The sequence below is a fragment of the Microchirus variegatus genome (assembly GCF_963457635.1).
Source record: "Microchirus variegatus genome assembly, chromosome: 11".
NCBI classification, from domain to species: domain Eukaryota; kingdom Metazoa; phylum Chordata; class Actinopteri; order Pleuronectiformes; family Soleidae; genus Microchirus; species Microchirus variegatus.
The window spans coordinates 14183436-14203189 of NC_139812.1; the positions used below are offsets into that span (position 1 = coordinate 14183436).

Genomic DNA, 19754 nt, shown 5'->3' on the forward strand with positions numbered 1-19754 from the left:
AGCGTTCCTTCTGAGGATCAAAATGCTGCAGCTGCATGTGTGTCCAGGTTATCAGCGGGTTATTGACCAGCCTTTAGAAGACTATCTGTGTCAGATAAACTGCGATGTGTACCGACCGCTTGTATTCGAGTGGGGGGGGGGGCTCGAGTGGGGGGGCTCGAAAGGGGATCTGCATTGAATTCAGGGCAAAGTTCTTGCACAAACATCAATTGATCAATGACTACCTTTACCCCCCTTTTTTGCTGACCCCACTGTTTATTGTTTATCCTCAAACTGAGCAGAAAAACACTGCTGTGCTTCAAAGGTCAGTGTGAGGGGTTGACTGAGGTGGATCTGAACTCGCTGTGATAGCACTGACCTCAGCACCATGTCCTCAAAGAGGGATACAAAACATTCACCTGCTATGGTTTAGGACCAGTATGATCCACAGTTAAGTAGCTCCTAATTACTCAATGTGTCATACAAAAGTCATTACAGGACGTCATAGTGGAAAAATATTCCACAGATCAGCAATTTTCAAAGGAAAAGCATTTATTTTTATAATTTGCATGAAATAATTGGTATTTTCAAAATATAATACTTGGTGGTTTATAACACTGATTGTTATTTGAGCTCATATGAACACTGGGTTTAATAAAATAACATAATATTATATAAGTTAATAAAGACGACAGTACATACAAACTACTCATTGACCCGCGTTAAGCTTCCACACACTTGGCAGCAATGCTTGACCTGCACCTGCATCCACGGCGCGCACCTGGGCAATCCAACAATACGCACACCTCTCCGACTGTGAGAACTCTTTCAGCTGTCGTCCCCTTCTTCCATCCCCCACCTCCTCCTCCTACTCATCTGGCCTCACAGGTGTGCTTGGAGAGCGTGTTTTTTTTTTTTTTTTTCAGGGGGTTGTTGCTACTACTAACCTACGACATCCAGGGTGTACGTGTGGTTGATGGCTCCGAACTCGTTCTCCACCAGACAGGTGTAGTTGCCCTTGTCCGACGGCACCACGCTCTCCATGATCAAGGTCCAGTGCTGGCTACGCACCTGTATACAAATGGCAGCGGATTAGAAACAACAAACACACAAAATACACGTACGCGCCAGTAAATACAGCTGCTTAATGGGGGTTAAAAAAAAACAATTAACAGACACAAAAAGCTGGTGGTGAAAGTGGGAAATGTGATAAGATGCTGCAGACAGGAGAGTTGGCTGCAGGAGTGAAAGAGGAGAGCTGATTGTGCTCGAAAACAATATAAAGTCTGATGACATTAGATCAGGGGCTCTCAAAGTTTTGATACCTGAGGGCCAATTTAGGAACCCAACATTGGACTGAGGGCAGCCAAAAAAAACAAAAAAGAAAAAAAACCAGAAAGAAATCCCATTTGTAATAATTTTAATGACCAGATTGCAGTTCTACAGTTTACACTTATTGGTCTGTATCCAGTAATGTCCAATAAACATTTAACAAGCTTAGTGGCTCCTGGATTAAAACTATCAACTGTAATTCATTGCGGGCCACCAGAAATGTCTCTGCGGGCCGCCATTGGCTCACGGGCCGCACTTTGAGAACCAATGCATTAGATGATAAAATTAGTTTTCTGCTTCCTCCTCTCTAGGGTTCGCCACAGCAGATGATCCACACACTTTGGCAGGGATTTTTACACTGGATGCCCTTCCTGGTGCAACTCACCCATTTATCCGGGCTTAGGACAGACACAAGGGGACACTGGATGTAGCCCTTGTAACAGGGATCAATTTGTCCATTTAACAGTGAGCGATGAGGATTCTGTACATTGACTGCAATGCATGCATATAGTTATTTTATTCCTTGAAATAATGTTGTTTTGAGACTTTGATAAAAACTTAATTGGTTGCAATTTTCTCACAAAGGTGAAACATGTACAAATATAAAGATCTTCACAGTTCCCTGAAACTGAATCTTCTCTTTTTTTGCTTAAGAAGTAAAGTACACCTCTCTGTTTTCAAACAATTATCAGAAATTATTGTTAGAAATAAAAACAAAAAAAGATGTTTTCACCTGTATGTGAAATCCACAGGTGTGAGCTAACAAAGGTGTTACAGTCTGCAGACTGAAGGGAGAGCACAGCCACAGCTTGTGCAGACCTACATTTCCTACAAAGGAGAGATTAAGCCACAGGGCTGGGCTCAGGTACAGCTTTTGTCCAACGCTTGTTGACAAAAAGAGAGAAATGAGCTGCCCACATTACATTTGACAGTCTGACTGTATCATTTCCGTCACGCCAATGGCTGTTTTTTGTCAACGCTGTAACAAGCCCGCTAAAAGCCAAACAGAAACGACATTAGCACCTACATCAACATAATCTGCTTAACTCTCCTGACAGGGAGATGTGTTTCCTCATAAACTATCTGCTATTAACCAGGAGTCTCAGATCCCTTCAGCATCAATGGAATCTTTCATAAATTAATTCCATTACTGTCTGTTTAAACTGTTATTCCACTCCATCAGCACGACTGCAGCTTTCACAGTAAACTCTTGTTTTGAGAGACAAAGAGGAATTTAGAAGCAAAATAAGTCGAACGCAATCCAAATAGACTCTGTCACATGGGAGGAATTTCGCATATTCAGAGTAGCTGTGGCTTTTCTATACAAAGAGGAAATAAAACAAAACAAAATGGGCTTTACTTCCCCATGACCAATGAGAATCAGATATTCACAACTGTACTGTAAATCAACCCAGTCCATGTTTTCAATCAGCATGTAAATAAAGTTCTGGCCATTAAAATAATCTTTATTTCTGGTCCTTCTTATATAAATTATTAAATGTATGGATATTAATTCATAGATTCATGGTTTACTTTATATATAAACAGAGCATTACATGTGTAACAGCACATCAAGCTCCACCAGTTTAATCTTTAATCAGCTCAATAAAAGTGTTTGTAAATCACATTTCATAACAACAGAATCACATGCGCGAATCTCATACTAGTTTCCAAGATAAGCCAGTGGGACCAGTTCTCCCTGATTGAGTTACCTCAGCATTCTTAACTAATTTCAACTCTGACGCTACCTACTTTCTCTATACGTTACTGTCTGGGAGCATTTAACCCTTAAGTCCCGGGCTTAGGTTTCTAATTGTTGGGGTTAAGGAACCATTTCGAGTTACAGTGAGAAGCTCTGCAAAGTATCCTGTTGAGAGGAGGCACACGGATGAACAATTCCAATTTCACACCAGAAACCCTGCCCTCGTTTCCTCTGTCTGTGCTCCTCCCGTCTCTCCAGTGAAGGGTGGAAAAGGGGTAAAAGGACAGCGAGAGAATGATTGGGAGAAGAGGTCTTGACATCCCTTGTAAACACATTCACAAACGAGCCAGAAGCACTGTAGCAAAGGAACAGCACAAAGCCAGGGAGAAGGCAGGGAGTTGACATTTGTAATAAAAAAGAGTGATGTATTACTGTTTATCTTACCTTATACCCTCCCATGCGGTCTTCTTGGCGGAAAGGCCTGCTGTTTTTTAGCCAGCGCATCTTGGGCTTGGGATTGCCTCCTGCAGCACAGCGGAACTTGACTGTGTTGGCAGCTGGCACCGCATGCAGCTTCTTCTCCATCTTCGCCGATGAGGTCCAATACGGCGCACCTACGAACAGAGAGGAACTGGCGTCAGTGGAAGTTTTCCTGATCACTCGCTTTCAAATACAGTATACATGGAAGTGTGACTGATTCTTAGCATTCCCAGTCTCAAAAGCCAGCCCCCCCCCCCCCCCCGCCCCTTCTTCCAACTTGGTCTGCCGTCTGCATAACACAACCCAGAGCTCACACGGTTAAATAAAAACATACACTCTCCCAGCAGGCTTAGCGAGCTGTTGCAGAGGGGGGAGAATGTGCCTGGGCGTTTCCAAGAGGGTAACTAGACCATCACATTCAATTTCATCTCATTCCACTTAGCAGTTTTTTTTTTATCCCCCCCCCCCCAACTTCCTCCAATTACTAAAGCTCCCTGTTTATCCGTCACTTGGCCTGATACGGACAGCAGAGGCAGGGATGCTTATCACCCTTGGAAAATCATTACGTGCACGGGGGGGATTCGAACGTCACGTTCAACAAAGGATTCCAGAGTGGTCAGCAAAAACGTCCTTTTCCCCCCAATCATTCCTGCTTTATCAGTGCCACACTGCGACCATTCCTGCTTGCCTTCCCTGTGTTTTGTCCATTGCCGGGTTCCCTTTTTTTCCCTCCCCATTTCTCAGTCTCAGTCAGCTGGATTTTCCTCCCGAGCCCCCACCCCCCCAACCCCATTCCGCCCCTTCTCTCTGCACCTGGGAGAGTGATTGCCTAAGCAGATGGGGCTCAGAGGGGAAGAAAAAGTCAAACAACAACCCAAATGGTCTTCCACACCATTACTTTCTCAGTGCATAGCACGAGTGCATGCAACAGAAGAGATACCCGCAGATAAGACCACGACAGATTGTAGTAGGACCCCTCACTCATATGTTTATGCCCCTGGAGAGTATTTGTTTCAAATACTCAAATGTTTTGCCATCAGTCGAGTCTACACATCTGACACCTCCCATCGTTTTCTCTGGCATGCACAACCGGACAAGTCACACATACTTGGATAGTAAAGTCAGTAAACAGTGCTTCCTGAATGGATGCATACAGTAAGTGCTCAAACTATAATTAGGCACCCTCCCCCCCACCCCCATTTCTTCGTCCTCCTCCTTACTCTCACTATCTCTGCCGCTCTTCCGGCTTCTTCACCTCTCATTCCCCTCTGTTCCTCTCCATGCACTCATCCTGTCAGCATTCCATCCTTTCAGACAGTGACAGATTAGTTAGAGACGGGCTCGTCACAAGCCGAGTCTCCCTGAAATGACCCATAACCCCATATTGGCAGCCAGGGCGAAGGATGGGGTTTGGACATGAAAGGTGAGCGGTGCATTTTCCCATGCTCTCAGTCCGGAGGGGCAACACTTCAAACGAGACGACCCTCAGACCTCTCACCAGATGAAGTCAAACTTTCACTGGCCCAAACTGCTGAAGGCCTCCAGGAACCCCTGCTACCCCCAAAGCCCCGTGCATCCGGATCTCCACTCACGGCTGTTTATCCTAAGCTGGCCTGGGGTGAGCTGAGGTTATCTAACCCCAGCACCATGAGTCAATACTTTTTTTTTCTCTCTGCACTGGAGAATTTAACCCACCACTGAAAGCAGTGACATATTCCCCTTCACCATTTCTCTGTGAAGGCGTAACAACGCAATTACATGCTATGAATCACAATATAAGAATACTGCATTTTTAATGAATGCAACAACAAAAAGTACTTGGTGTTGGCTTTTTTCCAGCTAAGCCCCACGTATTTCAAACAAGTAAGCAAGAAATAATCTCTCTTTTTTTTTACCACCCATTAACTTCTAAATACTGAAATCTTGTGCAGAGCACCCAGGCCAGTTTGGGTCCAGCTAAACATATACTGTTCATGCAATAGTAAATTGACTCCCAGCCGCTTTAACTGGGTGCGTTAATCCAACTTTGAGAGATTGTATTTAGTACACTCTTAGAAATAAGTGTTCCCAGAAAGTGTTCTTCTACAAGGACTGAGGTTCTACCTGGAACCATTTGCTTCCCGAAGAAAGGGTTTTTCAATGGTTCTTGGTAACACTAATGATCCTGAGAACCCTTTAAAACCCCTTTCCTGGATAAAGGATTTTTGGTGGAACCCTCCAAAAAGGTTAGAACTTTTTTATAAAGGTTCCACCTGGAGCCAAAAAGGGTTCTCCTATGAAGACAAGCCGAAGAACCTTATATGGTTCTACTTCGCACTTTTATATCTAAGAGTGTACAATTTCAGTCAAACCAACATGTATATTAAAAGCCCCTGCTTTCAGCATACTGATTGAAGGGCGACGTTAACAACAATGAATCAACAGCACACACTTCCTACAACAGGATTAATCACAGACAGCAAAGCTACAAGTGGATCTTCGTCATTGCATCAGCAGTATCTCCCTCCACCTGCCCACCCTCACAGATTCCTGGAGAGGCTCTCCCATGTCTCCTGCAATTACACCACCCACTGCTGACGATGGACAAACACCCTGGATTCTCTCTCTCTCTCTCTCTCTCTCTCTCTCTCTCTCTCCCTCTCTCTCTCTCTCTCTCTCTCTCTCTCGCTCTTCAACTTTTTTCACCCATTTATGTTGTTCCTTCTTCTATACAAAGTCAAATCAAAATCCTCTGTTGCACAGTGGCCTGATGCCCAGCCCCATTCTGAGCGCTCCACAAATATAAAGCTACTCCCCACAGTCTCCGCTCTCATTCCCTCCCACGCCTACATGCACCCTCCTTCCTTACTCCAGCGCTCGGCCTGAGGCCAAGGCTCCACGCCATGCTCAGAGTAGTGCTGGTGTTGATCCAACAAACCCCCTCCTTCTGCCTCTGTTGCCTCTCCTCTTCTCTTGTCCCCTTTTCTTTTAATAATAATTTAGAATTTAGAATCTCTCGAAACACACAGTGATATATTGTACTGCCAGAACAGCTTTCCCTTTGTTTTCAAACATCTTATTACCACCAAATGCCTGGATCTTTTCCCTTTTCCCCCCATTTTTTCCACTTCCCCCCCATATTTAATGGATTTCAGGTAATTACAGTCAGCCCAAAAATGGAGGAGGAGGAGGAGGAGGACTCGGGGTGAGACGAAATGTGTGTGGAGAATTTTAACAAGATGTGGAAGCCCTCATCTTTACTTCAGCTCTTATGTGTATGTGCATGCACGCACGTGTGCACGTGGCTACATACACACACACACACAGACTCACCCACATCTCAACAGACAAACTTTCTATTTCTCACAAACACACACACACACAAACACACACAGGCAAGCTATTATACACAAGCCCATCGGGTGGGTAACTAGGTCCAGATGGGTGTCTTTCAAAATGGATGAGCCCAGCTGACTGGACGGCTGGTTGGCTCCAAGAAGCCTGACTACCTGAGAGACACTGGCAGCAGGAATGTCAGGAATCTCTGTATTCCCTGGAGCTTTAGAGACACACATACACACTCACTCGCATACACTATACAACACACACCCCAAAGTCTTGCGGCATAGGCCCTGGAAAGGAATGCTAAGGTGTAGAATAGCAAAGATGTAGGTGCAGGGCAGAGCTGATATGAATTCTGGTGTTGCTTACAGCTGTCTCCTACCGACCCCAAAAGATTAAAGACCATCGCTGCTGCATTAATCATAAACAAACAGAATGTTGCTCTCGGGGTTAAGTCTTTGTATGAGTTTGGCTTTAAGCATTACCAGGACACAATGTGCATAACGGAGTAAAAACTGACAGAAAAAAGCATGCACTATACATAACTATAGAACACCATCACAATATAGAAAGTGCAGGCTTGTTTACACTGAAATGTGCAGATTTTTTGGGAGTTAGCGATGACGTTTAGCATAACACAACTCATTCATCCCTCCAATTCTTCTGCCCCATACTTACTTATCTGCTCACCGTCTGCCCCAGTGTCCTCTGACCGCTCTGTATCGTCCTCATCATCCCCCGACGAGATGGCATCTGCACAGAGTAACCACGGTTACTGCCACCCTTCTGCAACCCCCCTCCCCACACACACACATACAGTATTGCATGCAGACGTGTGCTACTGTTACTGTACACAACACCCCCAGAGTCAGGATGTTTATCCCTGATCACATCATCCGTGCCATGGCCACAACCTGGATAATTCGCCGTCGCCAAACTCCCTGTCCCCGCCCTGAGCTCCTCTCTCCTGCCTGATCCCTGACTCACCTGTGACATTCACTATGAAGCAGACCGTGTCTTTGCCAACGCTGGTGCAGGCGTACAGGCCCGAATCCTTAGGCGTGGCGTCACGAATCTGCAGCACCTCCTGCTCTATCACCGTGCGGTTGTTGGTGCCCAGAGAGCTGCCATCTTTGGTCCAGGTGATGGTCCCCGTCGCTGGCAGAGGGCAGCTCAGCTTCAGCACCTCCCCTGGGTGCACTGAGCACACCGTGGGCTTAGAAATTTGGTATTTGTTCGATGCGTCTGCAGAGCGGATGGGGGGGAGGGGGTTGAAGTCAGGGGGAGAGAAGGGAAAGGTCGGATTGGAGGAGGAGGAGGAGGAGGGTGCACAGGAAGAGGAAAGAGAAGTGGGAGAGGAAGAAACAAGCCATAATAGTGTAAGAAACAAAAACACCACAAAACCCCCAATGGATGCAATTATATCAACTTATACAGACGGAGCAATACAGAAAAGAGAAGGCCCACTTTTTTAAATGTCACACCAAAATGTTACCACAAACTCCAGTCAGTTATTTGAAATTGTGCTATTGGAAAATACCACTGTTCTGCTATGAAATGTGCAGTGTGATTGGTGCTTATAGATTCAGAGCATGCAGTCACGGCCAAAGCAGCACATGGAGAAAAAAAAGATAAATCAATGCTTTGCGAGATGCATTGACAACCACTAACCCCACATCCACCCCTACCTTTTTTTTTTTACAAAGATGCCAAGCAGCCAGTGTGTGTGTGTGTGTGTGAGTAGGAGCAGTACAAAAAAAGGGGAATGAAACTCAGTGTGTCTGTCCATCAGAAAGGAAAGCAGCCAGAAAGGTCCAGGACGGAAGCACTTGTCAGGGAGGGGAAGGGGGAAGGGTGGGGGCGCTCTTTCTACTTCTTCTTTAGCTTTTCTCTGGTTTTGACTCAGCGCCTAAGCTTCGAAAACCTTGACCTGGCTGCAGCCTGACTCTTCTGTTTTCCATTTCTCCCTTCTGCGTTTTCTTTCAAAACATGGCCATGGAGGATCTACAACCCCAGCTCTGCTGGATCTGCTGGCCAAGGCAGCGAGCAAGAAATTCTGCTCGACTCCAAAGCGCATAAAAACCTTCACTTCTGGGAGACAATCCAAGTCCGCCTGGGAGTGCATGCGTGTACACCTCGTTCTCTAACTTGTACAACACCACAGAAAGAATGGGGGTGGGTGTGCAATGTATTAAAGGTAAAAGTGCAAGAGTCAGGTTGGATTTTATCCGTAAACAAAAAAAAAACTCTAGACTGCGACTAGATGTTGAGTTAAAAGGGGGAAGAAAACCTGCCTGAAATACAAGTTGCTCTCTACGATATATAGACAACCTAATTCCAGTTAGCCTGAGGCACATTTTTACAGATACTCTTGCTCTCTCACTCGCACAATCCATGCATTAAACGTATATGTACATCCACTCTCAAAAGGTAAATCATTTAAATCCCATAAAGCCTTGCAACCATATGGGAAAAGAAATGAAGTTTCTCTCTGTCCTGCAGTACACAGACAGTGTGTGTGTTTACTTTTGAGGTAACTTAAGAAAATGAGTAACAAAAAAAAGAGGAAAATGTGCAACAGTGGAAAAGTGATGAAGTGATCAAGGTTTGTTTTTTTTTTTGGCAGAAGGCTGATAGGCGTAATTACAGAGGCCTTTCCTGTACCTCACTTTCGTAACTTTTCAATGATTATATGCTGCTGCTGCTGCTCTGTGTATGGATGTAAAATATAAAGAGTACACACACACACACACACTCGCTTCAACAGGAAGGGAAAGTCATCCCTCCACAAACCAGCATTCAAGGCATGTGTGCAAGCCTCTAAACATTCCCCCTGGGCAAGAAGATACACAGGTACAGTTCCCGTATTGTCTTTTTTTTCTCTCTCGCTCTCTCTCTTCCCTTCAATCCAGAAATGATTAACCCCTCCCTCACCACCCAGCACTGAGTGTGTGGTCTGAGAAGAGGTGGAGCCCTTATGCTGATTGATGAGAGCTGTGTCCGGTACCTTTTTACGACATGGTTTTCCACACCGGAGGCCTTTGATGTTATTGTTATTATTATTATTATTATTACAACAGGCTCCACCTTTTCCTTTATTGTTTATTCAAGATTTGACATAGTACATATGAAGCAGTGTAGGTAGAGTCTACTCGGAATCTAACAGGTATGGACAACTTCAACACAGGGGCCCCTAAATGAGGTAGGCAAAGCAACAAAACACCTGGAATGTACATACGCACAAACACACACACACACACACACACACACACACACAAGCCGACCGCACTATCTGTCAGCACATGGAAGAAAAAAAGAGGGAAACTTCATAGAAAGATAAAACTCACAGACTACAAGACGGTCTGAGGAAGTGGAAGAGATGGAAGGGGAGGAAAACTAAGACGGGAAAATAAGTATAAAGGAAAGACGGAAATAAGTCCAAATGGTGCATCTGATTAAAGAAAAGCATGCATGTGTTACTTCTGCCTTCATCATTTTCTTATCTCTGCTGTGTCCATCTGTCCTTCTCCATCAAGTCGACTTCCCCCTGCTGCTCCTTCATTTCCCTCCTTCACCTCCCCTTCTGCTTTGCCCCCTTTCTCCCCCCCCCCCCCCACACACATATCCCCCACCCCCCGCCCTGCTGACCCCGCTGACCTAACCCTGACCCTTACCAAACCTGTTGACATGCCCAATTGTTCATGGGAAACCTGTGTCCCGTGATCACACAGCACAGGCGTACTGAGAAAATGTGGTTACACCTTATAAAAGCATGTATTACTACACACACACACACACATACACACACACACCAGGAGATACAAACACTGACACACACACTCTACTTTGAGAGTTTACAACAGTCCAGGAAAGTGTTCTGAAACACTTCACTGCAGATTTTTAATCTCGACAAAGTTATATCTCCCGGCTCCACAGGAGGGAGTGTGAGCCTCTGCATCTCACACACACACACCTACACACACTCACACACACCTACACACTTGCCCAATATCAATCAAACAGCTTTCTCTCTCATGTGCCCGACCTCCTTCATCATCGCTATCATTTTTGACTCTCTTCTCCCGAAGCGCATCTCCATTTCAAAAACGATTTCTGTCTCTTTTCTTTTTTTTCTCTCTCTCTCCACGTCTTTTACTCTTACAGCTATTACAAGTGTCTATCAGGTGTCATAGATTCAGGCCGTCCACTCCTCGCCATCTCTCCGTTTCTGGTTCACTCAGTCTTGGCTGGCAATAATTAGTCTTGCAACCCGAGAGTCTGCAGCAAGTAATTCTCACCATGTCTCCTCTACGTCTGTCTGTCCTTCTGTCCTCTATCGACGAGAGCCAGTTTACATTTGCAATAAGCCTGGAGTTTTTATTTTTTACAACATATTCAGCATGTGTGTGTGCGCTGCCATCTCCTCCTTATAGCATTCTGATCATTTTAACTTTTAAATACCTTCTCTGAGACACTAAAAACATACCCAGGACCAAACCCTAAGCAATAACCACATAACCACAATCCTTATCCTAACTTTAACCAGAGCCTCTGCAATAAGGATCTGCCTCATTAGGACCGGTCTTTGGTTCTCATGAGGAAAAAAAAATCAGTGTTTTTACACCAGAAAAGATCCTAAAGCAGTAACAAAAACAAGCATACACATACACAAATAAACACACACATACAGCTAGATCACACCATCTCTTATCCCTTCTTTATGCCTCTTTTCTTTCCTCTGTGTTCTTCTCACGGAGCCACATCCCAGGACTTTTCTCCCCTGTTTTTGTCTCTCCCTCTTTTCTAATGTCCTTTCACATTTAAATCCCTCCTTAGTTTTTTCTTCTTTTTTTTTGGAGGGGGGACAAAGGAGCAGCTCCATGAACTGGCTCCTGCTGCTGTCCATGGCAACGGTCGCTCCGGTATGTCCAGCCCTTCACCCCTCATTCAGTCATTCTCTGAACCCCACCCGACCTTTGGGGATCCTCATCTTCAAAAAAAAGAAATCTCTCGGGGTCGAAGCTCTGTTGCGAGTGACGCTCGATGGTAAACTTTACTCCGACTTGTTCAGATTCATCTTAAAAATCTAAATTCGGATCAGTGCAAACACAAAGGCTGCAGGTATGGATTGTTTACATTATTGATTACTCATCAATTATTTAGACTGTGTGGTTTTGAAACAACCCCGGATAATAATCTACAAACCTGTATGCAACTGAGTATCAAGAACCTTTTAGGGACATCTAACAAAATCCCAAACCTCAAAGAGAAAATCACTGCAGAAGATGGAGCCAAAAAACATTTGTTATTGTCAAAACAGTGATTGATTACTTTTCAGCCGATTACTGCGGTTGCACAGAAAGAAGCTGGATGCAGGAAATCATTCAGGACGATGAACCTAAGCAAGGCAATGCTATGTACAGTAAGCATACATGGAAACAGATCTAAGGTTCTATTGAAACTCATTTTTCATAATAGTTTAACTAGGAAACAGAAGCATCGAGAGCCTTGTTGCCAAAACAATGTCTATTGTTTTATTCCACGCGTTTCCTCCTGTGCCCCGAGATCCTCCTGCACATTTGTCACAGCAGACTTATTAAATTCCTTTCTGTCCCCCGTCGTATTCTGTCTGTATACAGCGGACTGCTGTCCACTGAGACCGGAGGCACAAGCTGGCACAGGCAGCAGCTCTTCACATCCTCTTATCAGACAGGTGTGAGACACACACACACACACAGAGAAACACACACACACACACACACAGGCACACTTGAACTTTCAAGATTATCACCAGCAAACGACAGGCTAATAAAAGTCATTGTGTGAAAGCCATATATTCAGACCAGCTACCCCCTCCCCTCTGGCCCCAACCACCAGCCGACACACTACATTTGCTTGGAGTTCAGTTCCATTGCCATCACTGGTCTCTCTCTCTCTCTCACACACACACACACACACACATCCATAAACACACCATGTCATTAGCTCGCAAGCTGACACTTTTACACTTTTACAGCTGTGCTCCTACTGTGTAGATACTGTATCACAGTGTTATAGGAAGATAATATGCCTGCAGCGTCTTATGACACCTTCACACACACACACACAAACATTTACCGTCACTTGAATTAGTAGCATATAGTCCTCATCGCTGTAAATACTGTTTATCGTGAGGTAATTAAGCATCTAATTAAAGAAGATACAGCGTGCTGGTGAAAAGTTGACGTAGAAATGTTGCACGGGGATGCCAAGAGAGCAATTAAATTCCTACAGTGCCAAGGAAATAAAAAGCCTTGTGCTGGCAAACATCTCTCCTTTCCATGTGTCTGTCTGAGCATGAAAGACTCATCCTTGACACATAATGTAGCCTTTATTTACTTAACTGTTTTTGAAGTGTATGATGATCAGAGCTTTTTTTTTTTTTTTTTTGAAGAGCAGAATTTGGCAAGGAGAACAGTAGAGCACAGCCAAACCACGAGCTGACTTTTGTTGGCTGCACTCACGTTCAGCCTGCACTCCAGTGTGTCTGGTGCCACATTTATTCCACATTATATGCAAAGAGGGGCCACAACAGACCACAGGGCAGAAAATGTTACACACACACACACACACACACACACACACACACACAGTGTGCTGTGATTGTTAGTCACCTCAGTCATAGTATTTTAATTACTGTGCAAATGGCGAGCGCTCAGACAAGGTAAACACTCCCATAGATACTGAAGTGGGTACGGCAACAACAATAGCTCTGTTGTGGAGGCCTCCGCGCTCGCGCGCTTGCTCTACTTCTTCTATTACAGCAGCCACAGGTAAACATACGAGCAGGAGCCACCAGGGGTGCAGGCGTAGGCTCTATAGAGACAACATTGATATGCAAGCTGATTAATCCACACAGCAATTACTAAACCCACACGTCGGCAACAGTGCGACAGATGCTGCAGGGCAGACAGGCCTTGGAAATCCTTAACATCTCTGTAGGGGGTGTTATTTGGACAGAGAGGGCGGGTCCAGCCATGCTGTCTCCCTGACATGTATGCCCTACAGGTGACAACGGCAATAAACCGAAGGGTATGGACACAAGTTCAACCGCACACAAGGTTGCGGTATAATACTCAAAATCTAGGGTTGACGGGGAAACAGAAGCAGACCAGATCCTCTCTGCCCTGTTGATCTCTCATCAGGTGACCCCTCTGGGTCTAGCCACTCAATCCTCCAGTCACATGACTTCACTGCTGCCCAGCACCGTGTAATCTCTCTATCAAAAGGAGAAGTCAAATATGTGCAAATCCTCTTAGAACTCTCTTGGATTGTATAAAACGTTTGTGTGTGTGTGTGTGTCTTCTATATAGCTGTCTGACCCACACGGGGCTCTGGACGCACATCAGTGTGGAGCCAAGCAGTCTGAGACAGCACAACAAAAACATAAGCTGAAGAGGAGAGCCGATCTCACACGGCCTCTCATCAAGGTAGGTTCCAAAGTTACCTGACCCCTAGGGTCAAAGGGCAAGACAAGGTACAGAGTATGTGTGTGTGTGTGTGTGTGTGTAGAAACAGAAGAAGAAGAAGAAGAAGAGGGGAGGTGGCTTAAAAAGTGATGCCCTGCTGTTGCCCTAACTTACAATTAGTATGCTGATTAAAGCCTGTGAACAAAAGGCTTTGGAATGCGAGTTACCATCCATCACAACAACTCTAATTAGCTCGTCTACAGACTCCAAGACTGGAGACAGAAAATGGAGAAGCCTCAAAAAAAAAAAAAAGAATAAGTAAAAGGCAGCTTAAAAACTTAACTTTAAACCATAAACTTTGGGAATAATGGAGCAGAGGCTGTTTTTGCAAAGCAAAAATCTGAATCCTCTTTTTTTTTTTCCTTTCTCTCTCTCTCTTTGTGTGTCTTTCAAGGCGAACGGGGCATTATTATTAGAGAGATGGTAACGAAAACAATGTCCCACCCACGTTCACAGCTCTCCCTTGTCCTTTCCACACACACACACACGGGTCACAAACCTGCCTCTAACACTCAAGTACCACAGACATCCGAAAGAAAAACATTAAACACACACACACACACACAAAAAGGTGTGAATCACACGTTTCATAGGGAGCAAAAACAGCCATGCCAAGGTTAGATGTTTCCCGTCTGTTCTTCTAGTTCAATGGAAAACAAAGTCTCGTTGGACTGATTGGATTGTTAGTGATGTTTAAAAAGACAGAGGTGAAGACTTTTAGACGCTTATGCACAATGTATTATGTTGTTTTGTTGTTGTTGTTGGTGTTGTTGTTACTAATGTCTTCAAATAAAACTGTCAAAACCTTTTCATTAAGTCAGATCAGTGGGGGTTTGGGTGGGTCACACGCTTGACAGACTTACACCTGCTCGCTAAAAACAAACACAACAAATGGCTATATCCCCCCCCCCCCCTCCATACACACACACACACACACACACATCTCCACCCCTCTTCCAGTCCCCCTGCTGCTCACCTTCAGGTTCCAGAGTCGCCTCCTCCTCCTTGGTGGCGGTGAGGGGCGGCCGGGCCACGCTGACCGTCAACAGGGACAGCAGGACCGCGGCCAGCAACCAGGCCCACGAGGCCATCCTGTTAGCGGGGGCCAGCGCTCCCCATACTCCCCTTCTCCACCTCCCCCTGGACACTGATCCCATCTGAGGGAGTCCACCCAACCATCAACTGCAGCCGGTGTCGGCCTGTCACCCGCTGGAATTCACCCGATCACCTGGGCTGTGAGGACAGGAAGACAAGATGAGGGGTGACAGAAAAGAGAAAAATAAAAAAATATGAAATACATCAGTGTGTGACTTTGGCTCTTTGCTTTCATTTTGACAGAGTGAAACTGGAAAAGGAATCGGTCGAAAGGCAACAGAGACTCAACAGTGTGTGCTTCAAAATGCTGTCAAACAAGCCGTGCCACAGACATACCGAAGCTGTGAGACAAAGTCACACACTGCACACGACCGCAGTGGTGCATCTCCTTTTACCTTTCATGTGTCATTATATGCATTGAGTTGTGTTTATATAAACAAATTAAGAGAAACTCTAGATCTGTAAGACTTTTTATGTAATTATTTTCTGGTATTCCCCCTCAAAAATCTACACAATAGAGTACACAGACAGCAGATCAGTCAGAGTTGCACCAGTTTCTTGCAACATGTTTTGGTGTGTGTTTTTTTTATTATTATTCACGATGCAACAGATGCACCACAAACCTGTTGCCCCGCGCTGCTGCTGCTGCAGCACCAATCTATCCATGCCTACACAACGTTTTCGTGGCTTTATTTTCAGACAAGCAAGGCTTTAATTAAAATGCAGTTTCGCAATATTGGGACACACACACACACACACACTGTCATTCACACAGACGCACAGAGACAGAGACAGACATCTGCGCGTAAAACCTCTGGAGGTTTGGACAAGTCACGCTTCTCTGCGCCCCCCCCCCCTGCCCCCAGATGCACATAATCGATTGGTTTTTAACGTGTAATTTCACTCGTAGACAGTGAAACCTGAAAACATGCGAATGCAGACATTCACTCACCCACGGCGGGACACACGGACGATTGACACACGCACGAGATGACGAGCTGATTCGAGGATTTTTTTTATTTTTTTTTTACCTACAAAGGCACCGCGGGTTTTACTTTAGTGCATGCGTGACGACAGCGCGAGACATTATGAATCGTCAATGAAAAAAATCACGATTCAGACTCTGTGGGATCCAGTGATCTGCGGATTTAAAAAAAAGAAGAAGAAATCCTGCAGCAGCACGAGAGGAGAGATTTACCCAGAAATCTCCGCATCATTTCAAAGTAAGTGATCTTCTGGGGCTTGAGAATAGAAATGCATACATAAACATCAGAGTAAACAAACAAACAGAAGAAAAGAAAAAAACATGTTTTCAAGTTAAAATAAAGTGCCCATGTGGACACATGAGGGACTTTGCTCCAGCCTTCATTTAAACGCAGCCTTTGAATGACTTTTTTTCTCTCTTTTTTTGGCACTGATTTCATTCCCATTGAAATTCAAATCAGTTTTCCCACAATGGGGGCTCCATTTGAAGCAGCTCGGTGATTTAGGGGCTCCGGCACCAAGCAGTGAAAAAACAACTGCGGTCACGGGGATAATTGGCTCCATAAATGCGATGTAGAAAATTAAGCGAAGTAATAAATAACCAGGACACTTGTTAATGGGTGCTAAAGTGATGGGGCAAGGTGCTGTGTGAGTAAAACAAACAAGGACCGGGTTTGGATTCACTCATTTGGATTAATGCGGGAGGGAATTACGCACAATGCTTGTGTGTTTGATGTGCTGTATATTAAAACTATTGGATTACTCATTTTTATAAAGTACTATATGGACGCATTGGAAACAAATAGTGTTAATTATATTATAAGTCCTTAAATCGTCTACTACCATGTAATCTTTGTGTCATGACAGAAATGTGTGTGTGTGTGTGTGAGGAAGTTCTGAAACTTTTCCCAGCTGAGCTTTATCGTAAAAAGAGAAATAAAATGCTGCTTACCAGGGAGGACTAAAAGCGTAAAGCTTTCTGTTTTGACATGCACAGATAAGGGAGGAGAGAGCATGAGCTGAATCCTGAAGGAGGAATGTCTCCAACTCCACAGCGCACCAAAAAACAATCTGCGAGGCGCTGCCTTTGCCTTCTTTCTAATCCACAATCAACCGGCATCGACTCAGAGATTAGGACTTTATTCCAGTGTAGTCCACTCCAGCGCCACGCAAAGAAATCCGAGTCAACACAACGTTATCCTTCGAAACAGCTCGGAAAAACCATACTGCTGTGTCCTCCTCCCCCCGCCAACTGAAACTTTCCTCCCCGTCACCAAGTTTCTTCCAGGGCGCAAAACATGCCCAGTTTTCCCCCGAGCAGCGCACTTGACAACTACAAAGAAAGTTTGTAGCGACTGATGAGGCAGAGCAACACGTCAAAATGTACACGGGGATCGTTTAGTCCGATGCAAAAAGCCAAGTAGAATCCATCAATGTGCGATCCTCAGCTGGAAAGTGCGTCTTTCGTGTCTCTCCTCTCTCTCTCTTCCGCCGACGGTTCTTCTCGCACTGTTTCTCAGACGCTTTGTCAGGTTTACTCGCTTGTTTTTTTCTTTTTTTTTTCCTCCTCCTTACGTCTCCACACACTTCCCTCCTCCTTCACTCCAGTGGGTGTCATCCCACCTCCCCCGAGTTCCCCCCACCCAGTGTAACTCGAGCTGCTTCCTGCAAACCGAGCGCCGGAGCTGCGTGTCCTGCCTCCTCCTGCGCGCTTGCGTTCAACATCCCACTCAAGTCAAACCTGCGTGGGCCCCAGCTCTGCTCTGTCAGACAGCGGTAACAGCGCCCTCTAGTGTCCGAGGGATGACATGTGCAGGGAGGACACGCACGTAAACCAGGCACAAACTTTCATACAGGGTTGTGGTGCAGGATTATGTAGTATAATGTGATATATACAGAGGCGGACAGAGTACACAGCTTCATTACTTGAGTAAAAGTACAGATACCCCTTGCTGAATTTCACTCAAGTACAAGTAAAAGTACTATAGTCAGATATCTACTTAAGTAATAGTACTGAAGTACTTGTTTTTAAAAGTACATGAGTATCAAGATTACAGGAGTAAATGTTCTAAATATTGCATTACTACTGCCACAGTGATTACATTTACATATAGAAACGTCCTACATAGAGTTATGAAAAATGTTAATGTTAAAGGTGCGTTATATAATAAATCTAAAGCAACAGGCCATAAAATCCTCCTAATATGTCACAGAGACTCAGGAATAATGTTCATATAACAAACTGAACTCACCAAAAACAACAGTACAGCCAAAATATTTGCATTAAAAAATATATTTTGTTTTGAAATCATGTTTTGGCATGTGGCGCCACCTAAATGAAACCTAAATCTAAAATGTAGTAACCGTTTTTGGCCACATTCTTACATATGGCACCTTTAATACTTTGAAAAATGTAAAAGGAATTGATGTCTCACTTGCCCACAAGGCAACAGCACAATAGGATTACTCTGACAAACCTCTGCTAGAGTTTTAATGGATTTTGTGCGTCCACATTTGAACCCCGACTGTGTTAAAGGTGCTATATGTAAGAATGTGGCCAAAAACGGTTACTACATTCAAATTCAAAATACCGTGGTCTTTTAGGTTTCGTTTTCTGACATAACTGGCAACCCATGGTTGCTCGGCAGTTGAGACTCTACTGACTGCAATGATGGCGGTAGTTGGCACCACATGCCAAAACATGATTTCAAAACATAAACATGATTTGCAGTCTGAAATAAAAAAGTAAAGCTAATATTTAGACTGTACTGTTGTTGTTGGTGAGTTCAGTTTGTTATATGAACATTATTCCTGAGTCTCTGTGACAAATTAGGAGGATTTTATGGCCAGTTGCTTTAGATTTATTACATAATGCACCTCTAAACACACAGCATACTCAAGAACATAAAAACAAAGGCTCAGTGTGACAACTGTGCGGTATGTGTGACATCTTGTTTCCTCCATGGTTTTTTCTCTCAACTAAATCTGACCATGGAGGGTTTTTTTTTTTTAGAAGAAGAAGAAGAAGTAATGGGTTCTCACGGTTATGTATAGAAATGTAGTGGAGTAAAGAATACAATATTTGTCTCTCAAATGTACTTGAATAGAGTCATGAGTACTCCCCAAAAAAGTACAGATCCCTCAAAATTGTACTTAAGTACTGTACTCAAGTAAATGTACTCCGTTACTGTCCGGCTCTGCATATATAGTCATATTTCTGCACATATCCAGTTCTACGGAAACACAATAGAAACTAAATCGTTAATATTTATAGACTTTTCAATCTTTACACTTGTATTTGTTCCACTGTCTTTCAAACTGCTTTTCAAAAAGGTGGACTCGAATCACAAATC

General features: G+C 44.4%; 1 protein-coding gene across 1 annotated transcript in view; it reads right to left on the bottom strand.

Moving 5' to 3' along the window:
• Nucleotides 1-17847, bottom strand: part of fgfr2 (fibroblast growth factor receptor 2) — a 37252-nt gene extending 19405 nt beyond the window's left edge. The window contains exons 1-6 of the mRNA XM_083897527.1: nucleotides 17354-17847; nucleotides 15299-15555; nucleotides 7802-8059; nucleotides 7493-7567; nucleotides 3458-3627; nucleotides 927-1050 (exon numbers count right to left, since the gene is read on the bottom strand). Of these exons, the coding sequence (XP_083753653.1) occupies nucleotides 927-1050; nucleotides 3458-3627; nucleotides 7493-7567; nucleotides 7802-8059; nucleotides 15299-15479 (808 nt within the window). The 5' untranslated portion in view covers nucleotides 15480-15555; nucleotides 17354-17847. The remainder of the gene's footprint in view (nucleotides 1-926; nucleotides 1051-3457; nucleotides 3628-7492; nucleotides 7568-7801; nucleotides 8060-15298; nucleotides 15556-17353) is intronic.
• Between the last annotated feature and the right edge of the window lie 1907 nt (nucleotides 17848-19754).